The 26,697-nt window shown below is 40.5% G+C and overlaps 2 protein-coding genes and 1 long non-coding RNA gene across 6 annotated transcripts in view; 1 reads left to right on the top strand and 2 right to left on the bottom strand.

Moving 5' to 3' along the window:
* The window catches only part of osbpl5 (oxysterol binding protein-like 5), a 56,484-nt gene extending 42,516 nt beyond the window's left edge, over positions 1 to 13,968 (bottom strand). The window contains exon 1 of one of the 3 annotated variants that reach the window (XM_034084762.2): positions 13,714 to 13,968. The gene's annotated coding sequence lies outside the window, so the exon portion shown is untranslated. Of the gene's footprint in view, positions 1 to 9,814; positions 9,994 to 13,713 lie in introns of those variants that run through there. The other 2 variants (XM_034084759.2, XM_071203476.1) reach the window with 2 other exon arrangements.
* A 3,505-nt stretch (positions 13,969 to 17,473) lies between these two features.
* On the top strand, positions 17,474 to 18,626 carry LOC139433984 (uncharacterized). The gene is made up of 3 exons (XR_011643379.1): positions 17,474 to 17,583; positions 17,934 to 18,025; positions 18,407 to 18,626. It is a non-coding gene; the product is annotated as an uncharacterized lncRNA (long non-coding RNA).
* Positions 18,627 to 21,473: 2,847 nt separating this feature from the next.
* ptprjb.2 (protein tyrosine phosphatase receptor type Jb, tandem duplicate 2) overlaps positions 21,474 to 26,697 on the bottom strand; it is a 37,275-nt gene continuing 32,051 nt past the window's right edge. The window contains exons 23-36 of one of the 2 annotated variants that reach the window (XM_034084864.1): positions 26,465 to 26,614; positions 25,897 to 26,098; positions 25,640 to 25,755; positions 25,445 to 25,532; positions 25,315 to 25,359; positions 25,205 to 25,213; positions 25,007 to 25,094; positions 24,812 to 24,902; positions 24,519 to 24,595; positions 24,187 to 24,321; positions 23,917 to 24,033; positions 23,450 to 23,610; positions 23,197 to 23,332; positions 21,474 to 23,076 (exon numbers count right to left, since the gene is read on the bottom strand). In XM_034084864.1, the coding sequence (XP_033940755.1) occupies positions 22,918 to 23,076; positions 23,197 to 23,332; positions 23,450 to 23,610; positions 23,917 to 24,033; positions 24,187 to 24,321; positions 24,519 to 24,595; positions 24,812 to 24,902; positions 25,007 to 25,094; positions 25,205 to 25,213; positions 25,315 to 25,359; positions 25,445 to 25,532; positions 25,640 to 25,755; positions 25,897 to 26,098; positions 26,465 to 26,614 (1,574 nt within the window). In that variant the 3' untranslated portion in view covers positions 21,474 to 22,917. Of the gene's footprint in view, positions 23,077 to 23,196; positions 23,333 to 23,449; positions 23,611 to 23,916; positions 24,034 to 24,186; positions 24,322 to 24,518; positions 24,596 to 24,811; positions 24,903 to 25,006; positions 25,095 to 25,204; positions 25,360 to 25,444; positions 25,533 to 25,639; positions 25,756 to 25,896; positions 26,099 to 26,464; positions 26,615 to 26,697 lie in introns of those variants that run through there. The other variant, XR_011643447.1, reaches the window with a different exon arrangement.

The following is a 26,697-nucleotide window of genomic DNA, read 5'->3' as shown; positions in this document are numbered from 1 at the left end:
TTTCAAAACCCAATTCGTTTTTTTATTATTGTATTCCCTTAAAATGCTTTAAAATCCTGCCCGTGCATAGAACAATGCATTCTCCAACAGCTGGGATGTGCGATAAGCCACAAATCTGAAAACCAAATCAAAACAACAAGCAGCAAAAAAACACACACATATATTAGTAAACTACTGACATTAATATGAATCCTTAAAAAAAAAAAATCACATCCACAATTGCAATATAATGGTAACTACAAGAAGTTTGTCTCTATGACATTTAAACAATATTTGCAACAGTAACCTATAACATGAATATTTGTGATGGATTGTTGCCATTTCACAGGTAGAAGAACTTCACTAAAATATCCCTAATACCTACTAAGGTTTTCAGTATCAGTATAATGCAAAGCCATGGATCTCTGCCTATGACACCACAGTTAATGATCTAACGGAAAACCAACAACTGTAAAATGGGTTGGGCAGCTGTGACGCAATCTTTGCCTTTAAATCCCAAACGCTGAGCAAACGAGGAAGCCATAACACTTGAGTACGTCTAACCTAAATAAGAAGTGAACTGAGAGAGAATCCCTGAGCTGACAGCGCTTGAGGGGCAAAGACAAAGAGGGGAGGCATTAGAGAAGATGTAAGCAAAACACAGACAGCAAGTGAAGGAAAACAGAGAGACTTGGTGGAGAGGGAAGGAAGAACCATGACTTCCTCATATTAACTAAAACAGCTTTATTATCTATTTGATTCATTTACCCATTTAGTCCCACACAAAAGCTTATGAAATGCATGGCATATGATACAAGAACAACATGTATTACATGTAAAAAGATTCAAAAGCAACTGAAAGCACTGACCCAGAAAGTGACATGGTTTGAATGGAAGGATTCCAAAACTACTTTCTAATACACACTCCCAGCTGTCCTACATACATTTCCTCACTCTGACTAGGCGTTTAGGTCTGTTCTTGGGACCGATTCGCACTGCAATAAAACATGCCATGTCAAAGTGCAAGAGTAGGAGATTGCCTTTATCCCTTTCCATTTATTCCCATCTACCTCTGTTATGCTGTCCAACAATAAACCAATTACTAGTGGTGCACGATAATTATCGGCCCGATATTAGGAATTATGACGTCATCCCGATAAAAGTATTAATAGCCCCGATAATATACAATATTTTTTTTGGGTAAAAAAAAAGAAAGAAATACTGCGGTGTGGGTGGATTGGGATGAGGGTCGCTTGTTTTTCACTCGGCTCCTCCCGTTTTGCCAGTACTGTGGTATTAGTGGTTTAGGAAGAGGGGAGTTCTTCACAAATCCAGCGCTCCCTAACTCATGTCTGGCTGTGACGTAAATGGTGTGCGACCGTGAAGCCAGGACAGTAAACAAACATGTCGTCGGTAGTATGGGACTATTTCAAAGTTTCAGAGTTGGATAGTTCGCTTGCTATTTGTATTAACAAATGCAATGCAGAAGTTCCACGAGGAGGGAAAAAGGCAACGAGCTATAATACTTCCAACCTGATTAGTCACCTGAAACATCGCCATCGCTACGATGGTGTGTTAAAAGCGTACGAAGACGTCTGCGCTGCTAAACTAGCGGCGAATCCAAAGCCAGCTGCAAAGGCACCGGGGCTTTTACCTATCGACGAGGCTTTTGAAAAAGGCACTTTATTTGGGAAAATAAATATGGTCACTTTGAAGAGTCAAAACTGTTCTTGGCTTTGTTTTGTTCATAGTAGTAATGCTCATGTCATTTGCTCACTTAGTCTTTTTTTTTACCACCAGGTGTGCAAAAACTACAGGTACATTTAATATATATATTATAATATTATCGGTTATCGGTATCGGTCTTGAGATGCAGGAAGTTATCGGTATCGGTTTCAAAAAAACAATATCGTGCATCCCTACCAATTACCCACAAAAACAGCATTTAAAACCCTGGTGTGAGATTGTCACAGTCTCCTACTACCAATTTCTACTTGTAGAGTAACGAGTCGAATGCAATACAGCTTGGGAGCTATTAGCCACCCAAGCCCTGATATTGAAAACGATATGGTTATTGATGGTTGAAACACTGCCTCATGCATATTGTATAACTCAAACATGCAAGGAGGTAACATTTGCATCCGAGCACTGAGAGCCAAGAGCGCCAACTTTCCCAGCAAGAGAGCCAAGACTGAATCATAGGAGTGGACAAGGCCAGGTCCTGCCCACTGATTTATGGTTCTGTCTCTGGCTCCATTAAGGGAAACAATAGGAATGGTGTGAATAATTACATGAGTAGTGTCTAGATCCAGAGAAAAACTGATCAGTGATAACAACAGCCTGATAATCTAATATTAGATTTTATGGATCTATTTAACACCACATTGCAGGCAAATCACTGATAATATCAAAACACTTTTAAGCAAGTTGGGTAACACAGGGCTATGCAATGAAGGGAGATCAAAAGCAAAATATAAGTCAGTGTGTGTTTAGAGGCTAGATGTCCTTCATGTGCTTCTGGATCTCAATTTTTAATCAAAAGGGAAAATAGAGTCTGATGGGTGCCACTGGTTATAAAAGGGTTTATTGTTTGACCAGTGAAAACACCGGACAAACAGACCATAAGCTTCATCATCCTCACTGCAAAAAGGCTGGATATTCAGAAGACTGAGACTCGGGTACAGAAACTAAGCACTCACTACTCATAATGATAGCAGATTAGATTTGACAGGAATGACACAAGGTCAAAGGGTACTTAATATTAAGTCAACTCAAAAGCTTTACAACATACTGTAACCTCTTACTCTGGGGCGTATTGTCTGTGCCATTAGGTTTAAGTATGGGTTGGCACAATAAAAGTAAGCAACATGGGACCAATATTCAACAATCTAACATGGGGCTCATGTTACATTACATGTTACTTGTTAGACGCTTTTATCCAAAGCGACTTACATACTCAATACTGTGGGCAATCCCCAAAGGAGCAATTTGGGGTGAAGTGTCTTGCCCAGGGACACAACGACATGCTGACTGCAGCGGGGTTTGAACCTGTGACCCCCTGACCGAACACCTACGGACAACCCACTACGCCACACGCCTCAATGTCATGTCCCAATGCTTTTGTACGCATGACCGTTCCCTTGATAATGACAAGGATACAGAATAGACTAAACATATTAAAATATAAAGGTTTATCCTATATAGGCCTTACAGATTGCACCCTAGAAAGAAAAAGAACAAACGTTGTGATGCAAGGTACACAAACAGAGCTGTAGAGCAGTGTATTTAACTAAATGATATCTTCCTGCGCAATGTCTATAAAAGGGGTAAACTGGTAAAACTGACTGTTTTGGAAATATATATCTGAAGGTTTACTTCACTGCACTGTTTTACACTACTTTCATTAAAAAAAAGAAAAGATTAACGGTCTAAGTGTTTACCAACTATTAAAGAAATGCTCTAAATATAAGCAGTAACCGACACCATTTTTCTACTTGATTTAGAGCACAACATTCAGCATATGAATTACCTAAATATTCAACATGAATGTCAATTTATCTTCATGAGCAACCTGTGGCTGTGGGCCACAGGTTGTCTTTAAATTAGGCTCTGATAACAAGGTTGTTTAGTGAATGATTCAGACCTTAAGTACAACTGAAAGCACTCTGTAAGACTTGTAGTCATCAAGGGGAGAACAGGGGTGTTTTAATACAGACTGTATAACAGGAGACATGGTATGAAAGGTATGACATTGTTCTCCTCAGCCTCGAATAAGCTCTACGGACGTCAAGATTTTCCAAATCCACAATCTAATTTGACTTTGTATTTAGGAAGGTAACAATTACGTCTGATTTAAATATTTTTCTAGCATTGATGCCATTGTTTGAGTCTGGATAAGATAACATCAACAGATCATTGGCTGTATGGCCTGAAAACTGTCATTTACAACAAACTGATTTATCCAACATGTGTTTTTGGGAACTTACCACATTATTGCAACATTGTCAAAATGACATCAATAGCTTGGGTTTACAAGGAAAAAGCCATCAGATTCTGAACTGTAGTTCAACTACACATTAGTTGTTTACAGAAGCAGAAGGCTTTTACAGTTTGGTTGTTTCTGTGGCATCTCCAAGTCAGTAGCCGTGGTATCTCCCATAGTGGTGCCAAGCCTCATGTTCTGGTAAGTTTTGTTTTTTATATCTGGTATAAATGCTGCAGGTAAAAATAAAATGGTGGCCAAATGCTGCATCATCAACATACATGTATTGTGGATTAAAGCAATATGACATTAAAACAAAAAAGTACCCTTCCATACCAGAAGTTAGATGAGGATGAATATCAATGTCACCCCTGTGCATCACGACAGAGATCAGAGCAAGATGTATGTACCCGAACACAATATAACAGTTGGGGGGGGGGGGGGGGGGGGGGGTGCATTGGGGAATGCTAGAAGCTGGGAGTCATGAGGACTAAAGTGAGGCAGTACAGAAAAGCAATTCCTGCAACAGTGGTTGCAGTTGCAGTTGTATATGTCTTAACTTGTGTAATTTGGCTTGGCTTCCTTTTTGTACGAACGAATATTCGGGTACAGCCCTAGTTTCTATGGTCATTCTTTGGTTTATTTCCTGTGTGCAACCTAGTCACTGTTGGAGGGCATTGTAGCATTGTCGTCTGTTCATGGCCGCTATCAGATAAAATGCCTTTTTACAGCCAAATGTTCATATACAAAGATAGTTGAATACCCAAAAGATATATTTTGGGTAGAGTATCACTTTAAGAGTGAAGTCAGGTGATTTTCCCATGACATGGAAACCTGAGGTCTCCTTAAAAGGTTAAGGCGATGCCTAATTACTTGGCAAAGAAAACTACGACTGAGTGTCACAAGTTTCCTTTTAGTGTAATCTAACACAGTATTACTTTCTCCCCTCACCTGACTACTCTATTAGGAACACCGAGACTGCACACATACTACTGCTTAAAAAATACAATGCTTGACATTACAATGATAGCTATTTAACAACTTGTCTTTAGTCAAAGAATTGCCATAACGTGAGAAAATCATGAAGCAGAAAGAAAACCAGTCAGCACAGAGCACCATGATGACCAAAGAGGTCTTAACAGGCTGACAGTAAACCCATGACGTAATAAGGATCTCTCAGCATTAGGGATGTCCCGATCACCTTTTTTTGCTCCCGATCCGATTCCGAACATTTGATTTTGACAATCTGCCGATACCGATTTTTCCCGATCCGATCTTTATGCAATGCATTAAGAGAAAAAAAAGGAAAAAAGCATTCAAGTTGTCCCTTAAGGTTATTTTTTTTATTTAAATGACAGTACCCAACTATCCATTATATCCAACATGGATATAGCTTCTTTTGTTCACAGCAGCATTGGATCAGTTCAGTTGTGCAGCATTGGATCAAAACAAAATAAAGCTCATCAGTGGTCCACCACAAAATAACCATGTAAACAAATTGAGGGCAGATAGTGCAGTAACAAAACAAAAATAACTCGACTGGAAAGAGGTAGCTTGACCAGCTTCACAAGTTCACATTCAGTCACAAATAATAAAATAAAAATGTGGCTTAGTGCAGAATTCTAGCCTTAAGACTAACTAGTCTAGTAATAATGCAATGAACAACAGCAGCTTAACATAACATGAATAAACAAAGTATTATATTTCCATCTTACTGGAGTAACACAATTCAATAGTAATCAGCAGCGACTTCAACACGTGTGTTTCGGTGTATTCACGGCATTCATTTTGTTATTCTACAGTATTGTTGTTTTATAGTTATTTGTTAATGTAACCCAATTTGTGTTCTTTGAAATTGAAAAGGATATCGCATTGTGTTTGTTACTTTCGTTGCAGTTGTATATGTCTTAAGTGTAATATGGCTTGGCTTGCTATTTGTGGACATGCTTTTATTTTGAAGGAGAGGTAGCGCTGTTGACAGGAAGTTGTTGTTGCTTTGGAAACAACGACGGAGATTAACGGAGAAAAGTAATATCTACATATAAAGACCATATATACAGTCTATGATAAAGACGGAGAAAGTAAACGATAACGTTTATGGTTAAGTGTTAGCACCCCCCAAAGAGGCACAAGCTCTTACGTTGATATTGGAGATTTAAATAAATTCAATTTGAAAAAAAAAAAAAAGAAAACGAATTTCCGAATAACGAAATTGAAACCCGAATAGTACTCCAACAAACGAATATTCGGGTACAGCCCTAGTGTACTCGCCATGTTGTTGTTGGCGTTTGTTTCTCAGTTGGCGTATTAGATTGGTCGTGTTGAGCGTAGCTCTGTTCTTTCCACCACGCGGAACCTCCTTCTTGCAAACATTGCATCTGGCTGTTACACTGCCTTCGCTTTCAATTTTATAATACTTCCAAACTGCTGACATGTTCTCTGTGCCGACTCCCGAGTCACCAGCTGAACGTAGCCTCTCGTTAGCTTACTGCTACTATTAGACACTGCGCCCACTCTGTTGCCAGAATTGAGAGAAATAAGCAACCAGGTCTATGAAAACAAGCCCAAAGAAGCAACACATACATGATGTTGTGTAATTTTAAACCAAAACTAAGGCCTCAGGATGACTTTAAGACGTGAACATGGTCATTTTTGTTTTGTAACATTAAATACAATCTTTTTTTTTTTTTAAAAGAAAAGATTCCCGATCTTTTTCTCCCGATTCCGATCTTTTAAAAATCACGTGATCGGCTCCGATCCCGTGATCGGATCGGGACATCTCTACTCAGCATCAACTCTTGCGTAATAAAACATTTGTAATAAAATTATGTCAAAAACCTAAAACAACCCTGCTGTAGACTCAACACAGACACTGCGGCTTATCTCTTGAAACTGCAGATTATCAGCGTTTGACATGAGGTGTCCACACTGCCAATCATTTTCAGAGACTGGCAAAGTCCCTTAGCAAGGCCTGCTACTCAGAATAAAACCAAAACATATTGTGATAGGACAATTGTGCTTTTTCCCTCTTTGTATTTTAAGGTAATTTGAAAAATTGTACATCAAAAATACACATTATAAATCAGAATAGCACTCACAACCATCAGTCAGAATACTCTCCTATCATCCAATGACACAATAATATATCTATTCTGCCTTTTTCGCCAAATCTAAGCCCCCACATCTGCTCACTAAAGCTCTTTTTTGGATCATGTGACAATTGCACAATTGAATTTATATTGTTGCACATTTGGGAGGTTTTGCAACTGTGCCAACAATGTTTCACAAAGTAAGAAGACTTAGTCCAGAGTAAAGCTGGCAGAATTTACACTAGCAGAATCTCCATATACATTAAGCCAGAGATGAGTGAGAGGTGGATATTGATTTCAGGGGAGCTGGCTAGCACGAGAGCACCCAGGCTGCCAGTGCCTCTGTGAAAAGCAGTGGATCTATGGTGTTAAACCTGCTCTCTAAATACACACAACAGCTACCCAGCAGCCTAGGAACAAACATCAAGTGGTCAGGAGGTCATTTTCAAAACCTAAATATGTATATGTGTGTGTGTGTGTGTGTGTGTGTGTGTGTGTGTGTGTGTGTGTGTGTGTGTGTGTGTGTGTGTGTGTGTGTGTGTGTGTGTGTGTGTGTGTGTGTGTGTGTGTGTGTGTGTGTGTGTGTGTGTGTGTGTGTGTGTGTGTGTGTGTGTGTGTGTGTGTGTGTGTGTCAGATAAGATAAGACAAACATAGAATGAGGAACATACTTTTGCACAGATATTGTAGGACAAAATTAGATAAATAATCTATATTTAGTATTAGTTTAGCACAAGTTGTCACAAGTGACCCAAATTGAACTAGTGTTAAAGAGAGAACCAGTAGGAGACAATACCGACCCTTGCCATAGAACCATGTCAGATTCTGTTAAAAAAAATGGTTATCATTCATCAGTTATTATTATAATTGTGCAAATAAGAGTACCAGCACCGTGCAGTCATGAACTTCTGGTCATTAAAACATCCTGTTTTATGTTGTATAATAAAATATTGCTTCCGAGTCATCAATTGGAAAGCTGGTTCTCCAGATTAATTTGGTACCAACACAAAAGAAAAATATCTACAGGCATTACAGGGTGTTATAATAGTGGTGTCATCATAAAGAACAGCCAATATTATAGCAGCAAAATTGAGGACTTGCATCTCAATACTGAACGTGATGTAATGTGGCTATTGTAGTCTGATAAATAGTGCCTCCACTTAGAAAAATAAAGCATGCAGTGTTCAGTAGGTCACTTTGTGTTGATGTGCTCTCTTGTTCAATTTAAGGATGCCGCTATATCATAACATTGAAAATATCAGCACTATCATATTTGGTTCACAGAGATGAGGTTTCTCTGGGAGAAGTGACATTCTGTGGGAAAGGGACCTGTTTTTAGATATAAAGGCCAACTTACAGCTGTAAAATTACTTAGGACAAAAAAAACTCTTCAAGACCATGGGAGGAGAAGGGAATCTTGGCACAATAGAGGCTGCTAAAAGTGCATTTGCTCCCTGGAGGCAGAGAGACGGGTTCAATATGGAGCAGTATTAGCCTAGATTCCCCCACTAGGTGTTGGGGAAAGCTTTTATATCTCAGGGGAACTGGAACTGTGCTGAGACATTTATCAAATCCTGGAGCAGGAGAATTCCATTGTAAAGAACAGTCAGGTACAAATTCATGGTTTATAGGGCTCAGTATCTTTTGGAAAATTACTAGGAAGTAGGGATGCTCCGATCGCCAATTTCGGGGCCGATCGCCGGAATCAGTATCAGCCGATACCGATCGCAGATCCGATCGACTGGGGGGGCCTAAATGGAAGATTTAAACATCACTTTAAATCTTCCATTTAAAGTGATGTTTAAAACTCAGTTAATGGGGCTCATTCACTGGAGCTTCCACAAACAACAATCAACTTAATTATTACATTCAAATGATGTACATTATTCAAGTTTACATTCACTTTGGATAATAACACGGGAGAAATTAGCGGAAGCCCTCTCTCTCCCTCTCCTGACAGCCTGTCAGTATCTCATGCAGCTCACTGATCCAGTAATGAGTGACCCGACAATGAAGAATACATATATTTATAATAACTAGTTTAGCTTGTTCCAGAGGTAGATAAATAGCTAAGTGTGTTAGGTCTAACTCTTACGGTATGTCCACACAGCAGCTTTTCAAAAATCTTGGAGCTGGGCGTGTCTGAAAGCTTGGGGATTTTTTGCGACCAACGCGACCAACAACCAATCACATGAATCTCCCGCCCCCGACATACAAAGCAAAAAACCCCGGGGATTTTATGCGAGCAATATATATATATATATAAACTCCCCAAACAGGCGAAAACCTACCAGTTTCACCCACTGTCTCTGCCACCTCCCTCCATGCCTGGTTCCTCCGGTTTGTATCCCATTAACAATAGTTCTGGTCGTAAAGAACCGGGTGATTTGCTACCGTAATTTCTCGTTTAGAATATGAGGAAATGCACTGCGGGCTGGTTCTCCCTGTGTGTGTGTTTCGCTGCGCTTACCAGTCCGGCGGGCGGAGCTGCAGGATTTCTGCTTCACACACGTTGTATACCACTATTTTACTGTCTTTTTCGGACACCTTAAAATAATGCCAGACCGGTGAAGCCATTTTGGCGAGCTTGTTTTGCCGCACACAGAGAAAAGTGTCATGTATTTTAAGTCATGCGATCGGCTCTCGCGATCGGCATGTTTAGAGAGCACCGATCGATCGGTAGAGAGTGAGTATCGGCCGATCTCGATCGGTGACCGATCAATCAGAGCATCCCTACTAGGGAGAATTTCAAACTAACATACTCACAACCAAGTGTAAGGGAAACTTCTGTGCAGCAATGCAGTGGGAGTCACCGACTCAGGAAAGAGACACGGGAAGAGCAGGAGCTTTGATGTCAAACACTGATGGTTTATTTGGAGCTTCCGCCGGAGAATTCGCATCACAAGTCCAAGTCCAAGAGCCAGAGGTTCTGACTTCACGGTAGAGTTGCCACGTCAAATCTGGAGCGCCTCTCTCTCGTTAGCCCATTTAACTGGTTTCGCAGAGAGTAATCAACATATTTGAGAAGATAGCCTAAACAGTTAGGAACACTGAGTTACTTGTGTCTGACACTTATGGCCTCGAGGATTTCACACCTTGGAGTCCACAAACACAGAGAAGGAAGTGTCCCAGTGCACCCACAACAATAAACCATCTGGGACCTAGGGTTGCCCGGCCATAGAATGGGAACAACACATTATGGCTGAAGCAGCCTATCTCCTTAAAGGAGACAACAGACATCAGGGTTGGTCATGCACGTCATATCTAGGAGTCTAGGACAATTATTTCCCTAACATCAAGACTGCTATTTAAAGTGTGACACTCTTTGACAATATTACCTGCCTTTAGAGTTTTTCACTATTCTGTTTCTTGTTCTGATGTTTTGTTATTTATAATTCAGGCAAAAGCTTCATTACTCCAATTTAATATTTGTCAGATGCTTCAACATGAATGCATAGCTATGGAACTGCATGTCAGTGGTGAGACACACCAAGCATACGGTTGAATATTGATGAGGCTGCAGAATTCACAAGATGACATGACAAGAACAGTCATCGTAAACACTTAAGAATATTAAAACTGTATGTGAGGTAGGGTCTATTTGTGTGAAATCCTTTTACTGGCAACTTGTTGCATTTTGGTAGTTGACTGGTTTAAAAAAACAGAACCAAGTAACATTAAAAAAAAAATACATATTGATTCTGACCAATAAGGTTGCCTTTGTCAAATGTCTTTCTTTCCCCTCTGCACTTCCTTTTTCTCTACTATCTTATGCTAAATAATAATAAAGAGGGAGAAGAAATATCCAATTAGTCACTTAAACAATTTCAATTGAACAATCCTTACGGAGTTCAATTGAAATTCTAAAGAAGGATTATGAATATTTGAGATTTTGTTCCTGTATTCTTGAAGTGGATATTAAAGTTTAAAATGGAAATGAGAGTGGAGAGAGGTGGAATGACATGTTAAGGTCCCCAGCCAAACTCAAACCAGGGACACTGCACTCAGCGTCTAAAACCCCTTCACCACCAGGACACCCTTCAATGGCTTCTCCTTTGGAGTGAGATTGACAGTACATGTTTTTTTTCACAGCACATCATGGAGTGGGGACATCTGTTGCTGTGTCTTCCTGCTAGAAAAGTAAGTGATAGAAAAAACAAGGACTTACCTCCCACAGAAAGAGCTCAAAGAGCTTCCCATTCTCACCACCCTTTTCTCTTCCCTGCATTCGCTGCTACTCTCTCTCCATTTGTCATTCACGGCAGAGCAAAGCCACAATTCTAGCCGATAGGCTTAGGGACCAACACCATTAACTGTCCCTACCTGATTAGTGCAAGGTAGACTCTCACATGGTACGACTAGACTTTTGGGTCAGCACAGAAAACCCCTCTTCATTATAAAAGCCAAGTAGTAGAATATACATTGATTTGCTTGGTTATTGAGGATTAAAACTGGAGGGTATTAGACATGGAGTATTTAAAGCAACACAAACTTTATGAAACCATGTATGCAAATAGGAATAGTCTGTTATCGATCTCATGACCTATTTCCAGTGGACACGCATTATTAATGACCTTCAAATGCCTGATATGTTTCCATCTTTGCTATTGACACCACTTTCAGTCTGACATTTTGCAGTCATTCAATATCAGATCAATGTTTGCCCAGTGCCAGTCTAACAGAAAATCCTAATACTGGATATCAAGCTTTATTGTTCAGTACAGCCCACTCTGGAAGATGGTGTCAACTGAGAGAACAGACGAATCACAAAAACCCAGAGACAACAAAGCAACGACTCTGCAGAGTTTTGACAAACATAAAAAGCGGGGAACAAGAAGCAGTCTGTTTAACAGTCTTTTCAAACTCAGTTGCAATTTTCAAAATATCACCTGACGTTTCACTTCTTGCACTATGGTAATCATTTCCCCTTGTGCTTGGATAGCGTTCCCTTCAACTTGTTTTTCTCCAGCGTTTTGAGTGACACATTCCACTAACCCTTTTAACTATTAACTAAAGTGCACTGATGTGCTATTCTCATCTTTAGCACAGTCTTACTCAACATAATACTACAAGATTAAGATGATGAGCACTTCCATCACTGTCCGTACTGGGAATCGACAGAGATGGATGAGGCGATGTAGCACTGGTAAATCTCCACATTTAGTCATTATCTCATCTTATCAAGATCAAATAGTATCGCCCCACCCATACTGGATTATTAAACTTAACAGTCATGTGAGCATTTCAGAGTGAGAATCTGATGACATCTTGGTTGCTTTTTTTTTTTTTTCATAAACATAAAATATAAACACATTTATTTTAAAGTATTATTATTTGTGACTTAGCTTTGTACTAAGTGAGCAGGACATTTGGTCATATTCGTCATATTTGATGTCTGCCACAATACAAATTCCATCAGATTCGATTTTAGGGGCCTTTGATTGATATGACAATATCATCAGAACATATAACACTATATCAGTACCATTTGTATCAACTAAAATAGGATTTGAAAGAAGGAAGTGTGTTTGATAGGAAATGGTGACAGAGACTGCAATGGGAATTTCAAAATAAAAGGTGCATCCTAAAGATGATATGTGAAATGTTCCATTTCCATCAATAGTTAGATTGTTCATCATGTAAATCAATATATCGAACTAGACAGAGTATACTCACACCTTTGTTTAAGTCAGATTCATAATATAAAGGCTGTAATAGCTTAAATGTGTCACAAAATCACAAAAACTCAATATACACTCATGTATTAAATATTAATTTGGGAAGAACAGTCATAAATGGGCTGGTAGTAAACACGCCAAAGGGTACAGCTTTGGCATCCCATCAGAAACATAACATTTGAATATTTGCTAAAGATTTCCTTGGCTGCAGTGCATATACCGGCTTTTGACATTTAAATGTCTACCAGCCTCACAACCCTCTGCTTTGAATCCTGTGCACACTGCATTATGTCTCAGCGCTACATGCTGCATGCTACACGTCGCGCCCTGCATGACATCACGAAGATGTACTGAGTGTTCCTTTGAGTAATGGAGGTTGTTTGGAAGTAGCATTCATCCAAAAGGTTTTTCCTCCGTTGATTTCCCTGCCACATGCCGTCTAATACAGGGTCACGTTATCCATTTTCGATAGGTTTCATTTACCAATTCAGTTCACCGTTACTTGAAGCAGCAGTAAGTTAAAACGAATACATACTAGGAAATAATACAGATGTTCTTGCCCTTGCTCGTCACCCTACACCTGGGCTAGGTTCATGGTTGCCATGTAAACAAATGACAGCCAAGATGCAGCCGCATGGGGCACGGTGTGCTAATGGAGTGGTGATGAGGGTTTACTTTACGCAGCTAGCATGTAACGTTAGCCCCCTACCCCGCCAGCCGGACACAACACAGACCCCGAAAACGTTACTACCAACACTGACCAAATTCTTCAAAAATGTCGACGTTATGACCCTCAAAACCACCGTCCGGAAGAAGCAAATCCTCCTTATTCTTCCAGTTCATGCTATCAGAGCTCCGCTAGCTAGCGCAAGTTAGCACATAAAACATACGTTAAATAATACAAGTACCGTGCGCTAAAAATAGCAAGTTATCTTTCTCGACGCGTCGGTGTGCTGTAGGAATATAGCAGCTAAATGTTAAACTTACTCTGTGTCGACCAGCGAGGCGATCATACAGTTGTTTCCGAGCTTCCTTCCCAAACCAGCGTCATAGCACGGGACTGTGTGAGATAGCCGGGTTGAGGGGAACAGCAGGCGGGCTGTGGCGGACGGTAGGAGTCGGCTGGAGGAGAAGTTTCAACATGGAGAGTGTGGAGTGGACTGGATCCTCCTGCTGCGGTTCATCTGGCTGCTGCCGCTGCTCAGGCAGCCCTGGCGACACCTGTGGCCGCAGCGGCGCACAACACCTGCTGCACGGTGCTGTAGATATCAACCATGTAGGCTACTCGATGGCGTTATGTGACCTGCAAGAGCATAATTTCCATACATTTTCAGTATCACCTATGAAGTATTAAAGCCCCTTTGTTGAGATTTTGTATAGCATTGCAACGTGTCAAGATTATAGTTTATGAGATTAATTTAAAAATAGAGCCCCTAACTTCATTTTGTCCAGTGTATTTAACAATGGTACACGTATTGAGTATATTGAATTTACATAACTAGCATTTTACCATTTTAATACTAATGTTAACCGTTTTTTATATTAAAGCATTCAAACAATGTCGTTTTTTATGTGTTTTTTATGTGTTTATGTTCTGGTGATTCGTTTTTTTACAATAATGCATGACACTTTATTAGCTGTTCATGTTTTAAATTTAAAAATATATATTTTATAATACTATAACTGTCAGACATATGAAGTGTGTGATCAGAACAATATTTTTTCTGGAAAGCAGCATTTTAAGTGTACCGTGAGTTGACAAAAACACAATTTCCCTAAAAGTATACTATGTACTGTGTACCTACCACACCAAGCCAAAACCTCCTCATACATACTTAATTATTATAATAAATGTTACCCTTATTATTCAAAGGGAAATCGCAAGCATTTACAACGTGTAGTGTCAAGAAAAGACCCTCTTCATCTGTGTGATTGTGTGTTTTTAAAGACAGCAACAGGCCCGGACTGGCCATCGGGAGGACCGGGAGGTTTCCCGATGGCCTGGCCTGTTAAGTGGCCTGCTGGCCTGGCGATTTTCCTTTTTTTTTTAATGTATTGTGAACGCAACGCTGCGCAAATGTGGGTCTGCCTCACACAGGGTGCTGTCTGTCCACACATGATGTGGCCTGCCGACAGGGCTGTCCCTCCCTACAGGATGATCACACACACTGCGTGGGGCCTCACCTCGCGGAGGGGGTCTCACCTCGCGGAGGGGGTCTCACCTCGCGGAGGGAGCCTCATCTCGCGGAGGGAGTCTCATCGTGTGGAGGGAGCCTCATCTTGCGGAGGGAGCCGCAAATACGGCGCACCTATGCGCTTATGCGGCGCATAGTGTGGCGCGGCACGGTTGCGAGGCTCAAACTGTTTGGTCACCATTTATGTAAACCCATATTTCCATTTGAGGGGGGAGTGATTAGTAAAATATGCATGAATAAAAAGAAAGAAGGTAAGATACACTTGTAAAACTTGTTGAGAGCTAAAACTAGTATTTGCTGCTGCCTCAAAGAGGAGCAGGGAGGAGAGGAGGGAGACAGGGGAGGCTGATTCAGGAGCACAGACACACTCACAACTATAAATGAACCAAAAATAAATAAATAAACAACTTTCAGTGTTTTTCATATGTTATTGGTTATGGCCATGATTTTATGATTATTGAAATGTATACAGTTCTGTTTCATATGGGTGTTCCAGGTGTAGTCTCTTTATTTTCCCCTCAAAATGCACCAGGTTGATGCATTAAACTCCAACATTTTAAAATAAATCTTACTGGGGGGCATGCCCCCAGACCCCCCTAGAGGATTTGAGGTCCACCCCCACTTAAAATATGTTCACATGGATAGGTTCCCAAATACATTTGCATATTTTTTTAAATAGTAACCCCTGTCCATATGTTTATTATTGGGAAGATTTAAACTATAGAGCTATCACTATGGGCAGCTACGCTGTAAATATTTACAAATAAATCCAGCAGAATGGCAACTGGTAGTGGCCTGGCTGGGTGTATAATTCCCGGCCTGACTTATTGTCCCAGTCCGGCCCTGGACAGCAACAACACCATAAACTATTAACGCCTCAATCGGAAGCTGTTGTAATCCAATATGGTGGATTTACTGTCTGGCACAAAAACATTTAAGCTCATTATTTATTTACGTTGCGTGGAAGTCGGAAACAGTACCGAAGGAGTGGCAGACCAGGATGGTGGTTCCCCTTTTTAAAAAGGGGGATCAGAGGGTGTGTGCCAATTACAGAGGCATCACATTACTCAGCCTCCCCGGGAAAGTTTACTCTAAGGCAGTGGTTCTCAAACTTTTTCATACCAAGGACCACTTAACCAATAAATCAAACACTCGCGGACCACCTAACTCCACAAATATAAAAAAACACATTGTTTTTCTAGAACAGATTACAAACTGAAAATGGTACAAACAAGTGGCAACATGTGTGATGAAGGTGCTTATCTGGGATATTTCATGCAATCGAAAGTGAAACTTAACCTCGCTCCATTGCGGAGATATTCCCGCGAGGGTGCGGAAAACTTAAATATATTTATTTATTTCAAATATGAAATGTTACCAATATACTCACGGACCACTAGGGGGCGCTCACGGACCACCAGTGGTCCGCGGACCACACTTTGAGAAGCACTGCTCTTAGGTACTCGAAAGGAGGGTCAGGCCGATTGTCGAACCTCAGATTGAGGAGGAACAATGCGGATTCCGTCCTGGTCATGGAACGACGGATCAGCTTTTTACTCTCGCAAGGATCCTGGAGGGGGCCTGGGAGTACGCTTATCCAGTCTACATGTGTTTTGTAGACTTGGAGAAGGCGTATGACCGAGTTCCCAGGGAGTTACTGTGGGAGGTGCTACGGGAGTATGGGGTGAGGGGGTCTCTACTCAGGGCCATCCAATCTCTGTACTCCCAAAGCGAGAGCTGTGTCCGGGTCCTCGGCAGTAAGTCGGACCCATTTCCGGTGAGGGTTGGCCTCCGCCAGGGCTGCGCTTTGTCACCAATCCTGTTTGTAATATACATGGATCGGATTTCGAGGCGTAGTCATGGGGGAGGGGGTCTGCAGTTCGGTGGACTAAGGATTGCACCGCTGCTTTTTGCAGATGATGTGGTTCTAATGGCTTCATCGGTCTGCGACCTTCAGCACTCACTGGATCGGTTCGCAACCGAGTGTGAAGCGGCTGGGATGAGGATCAGCACCTCCAAATCTGAGGCCATGGTTCTCAGCAGGAAACCGATGGACTGTCCACTCCAAGTAGGGAATGAGTCCTTACCCCAAGTGAAGGAGTTCAAGTATCTCGGGGTCTTGTTCTCGAGTGAGGGAACAATAGGCGCATTCACACTGCGGTACATTTCCCACAAAGGTTCATGCGAACTTAGTTCATGATCGCGTTCACACCAAAAAGAGCCGGTACTAAAATTAGTTCATGCGAACCTTTTTACCCCCTCGAAAGTCCCTAAGCAGGGACTTTCGAGCGGCTCTTTTGTGAGAAAAGAGCTATATTTCTGATTGGCTGGGCGGATTGCAAACCACGCCCCGTAAAACTCCCAAAAAGTTTTGTGAAGCTGCCATTTTATTATCCTCGCATTAGCATTATTAGCATTAGCCCAGCGCAGAAACGCAGAGAGACTAACTTATGGCAACACAAAATAAAACATGGGAGCGGTGGAGATGAGGAGGTGTCGGCGTTCTGGCGATTTACTCGGAAGGCTTCAGTAGAAGCTGCTGGGACCATAGATATATATAAACACTAGATGGCTCATGGGAGATTTTCCAGCGTAGCTGACCGGCCGCCATCTTGCTACAGTCAACAGTTACTCTGATTCGCGTTATGGTAGCTGTTGTCAGGTGAGTGATCTGCACACAAATACTCTTAACTCACTGAAATCTTGACTGATTTACAAACGGTTTGGTTTATTATAAACATGATTAGCATGGCTATGATACAGGATGCTTGGACATGTTGAAATTGCAGCTTTTCTTTGTGTATGTGGTTGTATTTATTAGCTGGCTAATAACAAGAGGCTGTCAGTGAGACCTAGTATTACAAAGTTGACCCACAACTCCACCAGTGGGAGAGGCAGAACTGCTCTTTCTTTCAACACAACTTAAGTTACACATGATTTCTTCCAAGTGGTTTGGCTTGTTAAAAACATCTTGCCTTATGATACAGGAATTTGCTGGCTTTGTGTTTACAGAAGTACCTGACTATGCCGGACTTTTGTGCAGCCTACGGATGCTCTAATCACCGCAGTCTGGAAACAAGAACCCGTGGGATCATCTTTCACGTGTAAGATATGACAATATTATGACTACAATTAGGATAATCGTTAATTACTTAGTGGATGTATGTACATTACAAGTCCTGCTACACAGGATCAGTGGGGCTATGTGAGATAATAGTATTGCAAGATTGTTGTTGACCCAGCCTCTTTAGAATATGTTGTTACCATTTCTTTACACAATTATTTAATGTTTCTATTGGACACCTTTTTTATTACTCTTAGTGTGGTTGTCTTATTCTTAAAGTAGGCTATACATACATGCATACATACCAAAAATATGATAATTTCGGTGTGTATTTTTGTCCTACCCTTAATGTTAAAGGAAAGAAGGGAGGAACATGTTGACAATAATTTATATATCTGGCTACCTTTCTCATGTTTTTAAGGTTTCCCAAAACCAAAGAGAGGAGGAGGCAGTGGGAACTCGCCCAAAGAAGGGACGGTTTTGTTTCCTGTGACAGGACACTGCTCTGCAGTGAGCACTTCAGGAGTGAGGAGCTGGCAGGAGACGCAGCACTATGTTCCCCACATATGTTTATGTTTGCTCAGTCTAATAAACCCATAACATGGTTGTGAAAGAATACCAAAGCTGAGGCTGGACGGTGATTGATTGTTGGTGTGTCATGTGTTCTTCTTAATAATAATAATACATTTATTTTGGGGGGCCGCCTTTCATAACACCCAAGGACACATAGGATAGTTTATGTTTAAATTGTTCCCTATATTGCATAGGGGCAATATAGGGAACAATTTAAACAGTGGATTTTGTGATATATCAGCCGGGGTGAGACAAGACAAACCACAAATGGACTACAGAAGGACACAAAAGGACACATGGTACAGTTTATATTATTCTTGGTCTTTTTTCAATAACATATTTCAAAGGTTCTGGATTTGTTTACAAATCTAGAAACTAAATACAAAACTAGGATGATATGAAGATCTCATGTCAAAAATAATTGTAATAAATTAGACAGAACTGGCCTGTCTGTGAGCACATTTTATGTTGGTTTGGTTCTTCTGATAAAGGTGTGAATATCTAAATAATATACCAACATATGCTATTGTCATTAGTTGTGTCCCTGTTCTTAAAGCTAAGGCATTGCTAAATTAACAACTCTTGGCTTACAGAGTGGTAACATGAGACCGATTTTTATATATAAAATATAAATGTATTTTAATTTTATAATTTATTTGAAATATTAACAATATAATAAAAATAAATGGAAATATATACACCGGCAAATATTTAATATAAATACCGTGTGTGTGTGTGTGTATAGCTATTGCTTTATCTGATTAATGTTATTTTCATATGAAGGTCCATGATTATAAGTATGCAGTATCATAACTACATCTTTGATGTTTATAAAAAACCAAACCGTTTGAAAATTGGTTGAAAATTGAGCAAGCTATGGTTATTTAAATAGTAAACCATAATATTATGAATGAGAGAACTGCCTGTAGCAAGATGGCGGCCAAGTGGCAACGTCGGTCTCAATTGGCCAGCAGCGCGGGTGAGTCATCTAGTGTTTATATATATCTATGGCTGGGACTCCCAGCAGCTTCTACTGAAGCCAGTTCCCAACTCCGGGGACTTCCGGCCGGGGACTTTGGGCGGCAGTATACGCCGTGAAGTGGTTTGCGGCCTGCCAGTAAACCCAAAGCAGAAGAAGAAGAAGTGACGTCAGCGGCTTCATTTGCCTAATCCACCCACAGGGACTTTTTCCGGTGTGAACGCGATCTGTACTTAGTTCATGAGAACTAAAGAGTTCGCATGAAACTTTGTGGGAAAAGTACCGCAGTGTGAATGCGCCTAATGGAGCGTGAGATGGGCCGGAGAATCGGAGCAGCGGGAGCGGTACTGCAGTCGCTTTACCGCACCGTTGTGACGAAAAGGGGGCTGAGCCAGAAGGCAAAGCTCTCTGTCTACCGGGCCATTTTCGTTCCTACCCTCACCTATGGTCATGAAGGATGGGTCATGACCGAAAGAACGAGATCGCGGATACAAGTGGCCGAGATGGGTTTTCTCTGCAGGGTGGTTGGTGTCTCCCTTAGGGATAAAGTGAGAAGTTCGGTCATCAGGGAGGGACTCGGAGTTGAGCCGCTCCTCCTTCGCGTCGAAAGGAGCCAGTTGAGGTGGTTCGGGCACATAGTTAGGATGCCACCTGGGCGCCTCCCTAGGGAGGTGTTCCAGGCACGTCCAGCTGGGAAGAGACCAAGGGGTAGACCTAGGACCAGGTGGAGGGATTATATCTCTTCGCTGACCTGGGAGCGCCTTGGGATCCCCCAGTCAGAGCTGGTTGATGTCGCCAGGGAAAAGAAAGTTTGGGGCTCTCTGCTGGAACTGCTACCCCCGCGACCCGACCACGGATAAGCGGGAGAAGATGGATGGATGGATTTATTTTGGACCCCCCAGTTATCTTGTCCTGTTGGATTTTGTATTCCCAGGTTGTATTGCTGTCATAACCGCTTCATCTGTCTGTATCTGTATACCTTTTATTGCTACACACAGCATAGGAGAATAGAAGCCATTCAAATCCCACATCTATTTTTAGATCTTACATGTGGATCTGAGAGACATGGTACAAGGATGATGAGTTAGAAATATCAGGCTCATTGAAGCCGACACTCTGTCAAAATCTTACATTACCACCATGCCGGGGGTGCCCTCTGTGTGAAAGTGATTGCCCTTAACCCTTGTGTAGTGTTCGAAAGCTGTTACCGTTCATGGTGTTCTCGGGTCCATTTTGACCCATGATTTATCTCAGTCCAAAACACTCAAAAATAATGACTATCATCCAATATTGTTTTAACTACATCATAACTAACTTATTATGCATTCATAACCGTACTATCCTGTTATTTACATATACATATTTAAGTAAAACATGTGATTCAATTCACTCGTGATATTTCCTATAGTGAAGACAGTGGATCATTACGTTATCTGACTAATATTACAATACAATCTCCCCAAACAAAGATTGAAATGATTGTAACAGTGGATGAAGGGGGTGGGGTTGGGGTGTCTAAAGTCAAAGATGAATCTTGATTGGGCCAATTTTGACCTCGAGTCACCCACAACAATTCTGCTGGGTCTTTTTTTTTTAGACCTTCAGACTTGGCTAACATGGTCAAAATCTGTTTTGTAATGTTTATATAGCTGTTGTGGAGGATATCATGAAGCCTTGTTCCGTTAAAAAAAAACTATAGCGTAGTTATTATATCATTTTATCTTGAAACGGGTCACGGGAGACCCGAACACAACATAAGGGTTACAACACCTCCATATTGCAGAGAATCCCCCGAGTGTACGCCTGATGTGAGCTGCAAAATTAGAACCTTTTGAAGTCTTAGTGTAAAAAGCTTGTTCTTTGTGATGAAATATAAGGTTAATTTAAACCATGCAGACACATAGCCATACATTGGAATGTAATAACATAGATTAACCCATTTTGGTTCATTTTTTATTGACATGTTTACAAATATTAAATCATTGCTTTTTTTTACATTTATTTGCATTGTACCAGCAAGCATTTTATAAAGCATTCCAAAAACATTGCTACAATTATGAAATTATTTGCTATTCTTTTTTCATTAAGTGCTTTTAAACATTAAGTACATTATAATACAATACAAATTAAACATTTTAAAAATAAAAAAATCATAAAGCTGACCCCACACACACACAATGTACCTGCCTAATAGCAAATGCTGCCCTTTAAAAGCTAAACACAAAACTCCTATGGTGATTTTTAAATCACAGGAAATGGCCGTAGACAGACCGGATATACAGCAGGAAGTGACATAACATGGTTGTTTCTTTGAGGAATGTACAGAGAAGAATGTCATTAACAAAACAAAATCAGTACGATGACTTCTAAATTCTTTAAACTACAAACTGTGGCAGTATAGATTTTCTCACACCATACCACCCCAGCAAAATTCTCCTGAGCGCTTTTTTAATGCAAACCTATTCTGATCAGATGAAGAAAACAAAAATCAAATTGCAACAATCAAATGTGGGGCGAATGAATGTTTCACAAACAACTGGCCAAAATGTTATCAATGAGACTGATAACGGATAAATACATCTTTATAATTTGTAAATTCGACAGTGTACAAAAGACTAATGCATCCAGTGCATTACTAACTACAGTGCATAGACAAAGAAAAGTCTTTACATTGAACATACAACATTCCTTCATTAAAAGGCATTGCACAGTTTGAATTGGAATAAGGCAAGCTACAATTATTTGCTGGATAACCTGATACTTCTATAAAATATGATATATTGTTTATCTTAACCTAAAGGTTCCTTTAACAAATTAATATCGTATCAGTCCCTGTTTGTCTCTTTCAGTTTAACACAATACAATGGAGTGCCACCTACTGGCACCAAAGCATACAGGCTTTGAAAAGGCACATATTATTTAAACCAGCAATTCTTCGTACAAGGCAATACAAAGTTCCAATAATACAAGTGTTCCTGGCAAAAACTGTAATAATAGCTATACAGCATACAATATATTACCTGAGAAGAAAATTGTATAATCAGTTAGTCATATACAGTAGTAAACAAGCAGAAATGTAAAGAAAGACTGAGCAATACACAAATCTGCCTTTATCAGAGACAATCCAATTGACATATAATCCAATTTCGTTTTGGTCAGTGATGTTGTCCCCTATTGTATCTCCATATGCAGCTCCCTCTATTATCAATCATTCAACATTTGCAACAAATAAATACCACAAAATAGAGGGTTGAATCTAAAAAGACACAAGATACTTATAAAAAGCCTGGCAAGAATAAAAATAGAAATGCACCACAATTTGTCTGCAGATTTTTTAAAGCTTGAGAGAATATAGGAGGACCTGAGTGGTTTTCTTGGTTTTATGCATTGCTGTACTCGCTTTTGGAGAAACCTTTTTTTGGTTCCACATTCTCATAAATAGAGAGTGCAGCAGCGTTTTGGTAGATTAGATCCACATTGGTTCCAGTTCTTGATCTGATGATGTCGATGGCACACTGGTTTAAGAACACATACTGGTCCTGCAGAGACATCCAATTTAAAAAAGACTGAAATACGGCACACTTCGTATACTTTACATATATTTCAAACAACATGCACCGTGAAACAAAAACAATTAAAACTGTGAGACTTTGTCTTACCTCTGTCTGCACCATAAGGGGTCGGTGCATGCGGAGATCATAGACGATGCCGAAAACGTCCACAATATTTTCCCTTTCAATCTGGAACATCAAATGGTCGATGGCTATGAAGGTGCCAGTTCTTCCGACACCAGCACTGAATGTAGAAAACAAAGACACAAAGTAGAGGGAAAGAGAAAAGACAGACAAATATCAGATCTTTTTGTCATTTCAATTGTGCAGAATTAAATTGAGTTTGTGTGTTCAGTCGGACCTGCAGTGGACCACAGTGGGAGAGTGCCTGGAGAATTGGTCCATGTGTTCTCTGACCAAGTGTCTGAAGCTGATGAGGAGCTCAGTGGTTTGCGGTACGCCGTGATCTGGCCAGGCTGTGAAGTGGAAGTGACGCACTGAACGGGTCTCTGCTGTTTTTACCTACAGGAAGAACAAACCCAAAATGGTTGCGACTGGCTGACTTGCTGTGATGCAGAGAAAGGCTTTTTCACAATTATAAGGCCCTGCCTCAGAACGTAACTGGAGCACAGAACTTGTGCCTTAAGACTCATTCTTTTAAAAGTGTTCAGTAGAGTGTTATGTTCACTCATAGAAGTGATATACAAGTATTCCAAACTAAAGGTTGGAAAACAGCCCTGATGGTTGATGATTCAACGACAAAAATTGTTTGAATTTGACCCTCCTAAAAATATATATATTTGGAATATTTAACATCTCACCACTTACATTTTTAATGTCAAAGTCCCTGATGGTCCAGTCTTCAGATGCTATTTCAGAGGTGGTTGTCACAGTGATGTTTTCAAAGTGCTTTGTGCCCTGAGCCCAATATTGCTCGCATTTTACCTGGAACAGGAAAACACAATATTAACAATCAATGTACATTTTAAGTTTAAAACCATATAATTATATTTCTAAAATATGCAAATCATATCTACTGCATGTTTTAGTTTTAACATTCTCGTTGCTTCGCGGCGTTGTGCTTGTGTTCAAACTCACTCGTCCCTGTTCATTACAGCGTGTCAGCATGACCAGACTCCGTACGTTCTTCTCCCAGATCATCCTCCAGAAATCGTTGACTGTGCCGGGCAAAGGACCCTGAGCGGCGATAAACTCCTTCCTAGAGTTGTAACCCTGTCAAACAAAACATCAGCCCCACACACACAACACACATGTCCACCCTGTTCAGTTGAGAGCCTCAAAGAGCCCAAAACATCACTGCAGATAAAGTTGGATAGCATGCCATTAAGAAGAAGGATGATGATCAGGATGTTAACTGATACTGAAGCAATGAGTCAGGCAGAGAGCTGTTTTTAAGTGTCAGTACGCACCGGCATGTAGTTAGCATTGATGTAGTCATCATATGGACTCCCATGGATGATAGAGAGTTTCACCCTAGAGAAGTCATCTGGGAGGTGAAAAAAGAGCGTAAATGAAAAGATACGTTTGCTATATGAAGGTAGGCCGCACTGATATGTGTCTGATTATATGGATGTTATGTCCACTTAAAAATGGGATAATGACGGTGGATAGCACTGGATACAGGTGATAGGCTATGACGTAGTTGAAAGAGTCAGGAATTATTGTTGAAAGCAGCAGAGGTGGATTTGTGAAGGAGACTCACAGGGAAGCACGTTAGCGTAGCGGTTCTTGGGCTTGTTCTCCAATCTCTCAGCATTAGTTTTCAACTGAGCTGTACCAACCATCTTCAGGTCCTTTTGGATGAAAAAAAGAATAAGGAAAGATGATTTGATGACTCAGACTAGGGTGCATGCCTGGTACCAAAAGAACAAATCAATATATTAGGCTCATGTTTCACCTCAAATTCTTCAGCAAAGCCGCAGTTGGAGTCGGCCTTCTGCTTCTTGTAGTAAGCCTCAAAGTCCTCCACCCTCACAGCCAAACTCCTGCTCAAATGGAGACGAGAGGTCAGACCACTGTGTCTTCATTTTGTGTCAAAATTAGACAAGTTTAAAGATCTAAACACACTTAATAATTTAAAAGGATTTATACTTACACTTTGGCTCTGAAATAAGAAAGAGGAAGAAGCAATGTTGACTGTTAAAGAAGCAATTGTTGTCCATTTACTTTAAACTTATAACAACATGGTAAAAATGAAAACCTTACCTCATGGAAAAAATCTGGATGTCTGATGATTCTTTGTTGGAAACCCTGTAATACGCGTGTGGCGAGTTAAAAGTGTAGTCCAATACACACAGACTCAATATCTTTTTTATAAATTAGGACAATGACAAACCTTTTCCAATAGACTATGAAGCCGATTAGGATGATGAAGAGAATGCAAAAAATTCCCAATGTTACTCCGACAGCAATGCCAATGATTGCTAAAATGTTGACAGAGATGAGAACAAAAAGACAAACAAAGAGGTAAGGGAGTGTTTTCTCACCTCGTGGGAGCATTTTATAACAACACGTGTTCTGAATGTGGTACCTGGGTTCTGTGGAAGTATAACAACAGGATAGGGATGGGCTATTGTCATCAGTGATGCACTGTTTAGGACAAGGTTGTTTTCCATGACCAGACTGGTGAACAACACAATGGCATATCTGCAGGATTGAACAAATCAGTTAATCGATATACTAATGCTCATAATTCCTTTTCCTAATATCCCAACTATTATTTCATCAAGAGTAACTACTTTGTACTTCTGCATACCTATTCATATACAATATTGTTTGTGTTCTTACTGGTATTTTCCATTAGCATCCAAAGCACCATTAGTGTAGCCTTTCCAATGGGATTCATCTCCCAGCGCTATGTTGAAATGGCTTTCTCCACTGCGTTTTTGGAAGGGGATTTCTGTGACCGTTGCCAGGTACACAGATGTATGCTTTGTTTTCCACTGACTATAAGTTTTTCCCAAGTACTGGGTCCAATTAGCTGTGTCACCTGTTAGGGCAGGAATTACAGTAGTTGGTATTTATTGTTTCATGGTAACAAATAAAGACAAGCAGCAGTAAATACTTCCAGAAATGGTCACATTAGCACCAATTGATGATGAAAGCGCAACATAATTACAGGACTACATTTTACATTTCAATTACTCATCCTGTGTTATGTTACATTTGGGAAGAGAACATGGTTTGCTTGCATTAATCCACTGTGAAACAAACTTTTTCATTGATTTCCCGCTGGAACACAAGGACAACGAAGTGTTCTTCACAAATCCAAAGTAACATAAGGTGAGTTGTTGATATACAATTGGTCATTTTGGACATGATGTATTATTTTAATAAATGAAAAAGAAACTACTACTTTTGAGGTCATTTGTCACCAGCACCCCAACATGTGTGATTGGCCCATTGGTGTTGTCCAGCAGGCTGTAGTAAATCTGAAGGGTGAACTTGCTGAATAACGTGGAACCCACTTTCACCAGTGACTTAAAGTTAAGCGGAATAGATGGATCTTTGGGGGGACAAAAATGATTTTAATCAAATATATATTGAATAATTCGTGGAACAGTTATGGAATTCTAGTTAATGAAGCAT

This window comes from Pseudochaenichthys georgianus, chromosome 6 (assembly GCF_902827115.2).
Source record: "Pseudochaenichthys georgianus chromosome 6, fPseGeo1.2, whole genome shotgun sequence".
Lineage (NCBI taxonomy): Eukaryota > Metazoa > Chordata > Actinopteri > Perciformes > Channichthyidae > Pseudochaenichthys > Pseudochaenichthys georgianus.
Note: the sequence above shows the minus strand (reverse complement) of the source record. Positions and strands in the feature narration are given on the sequence as shown.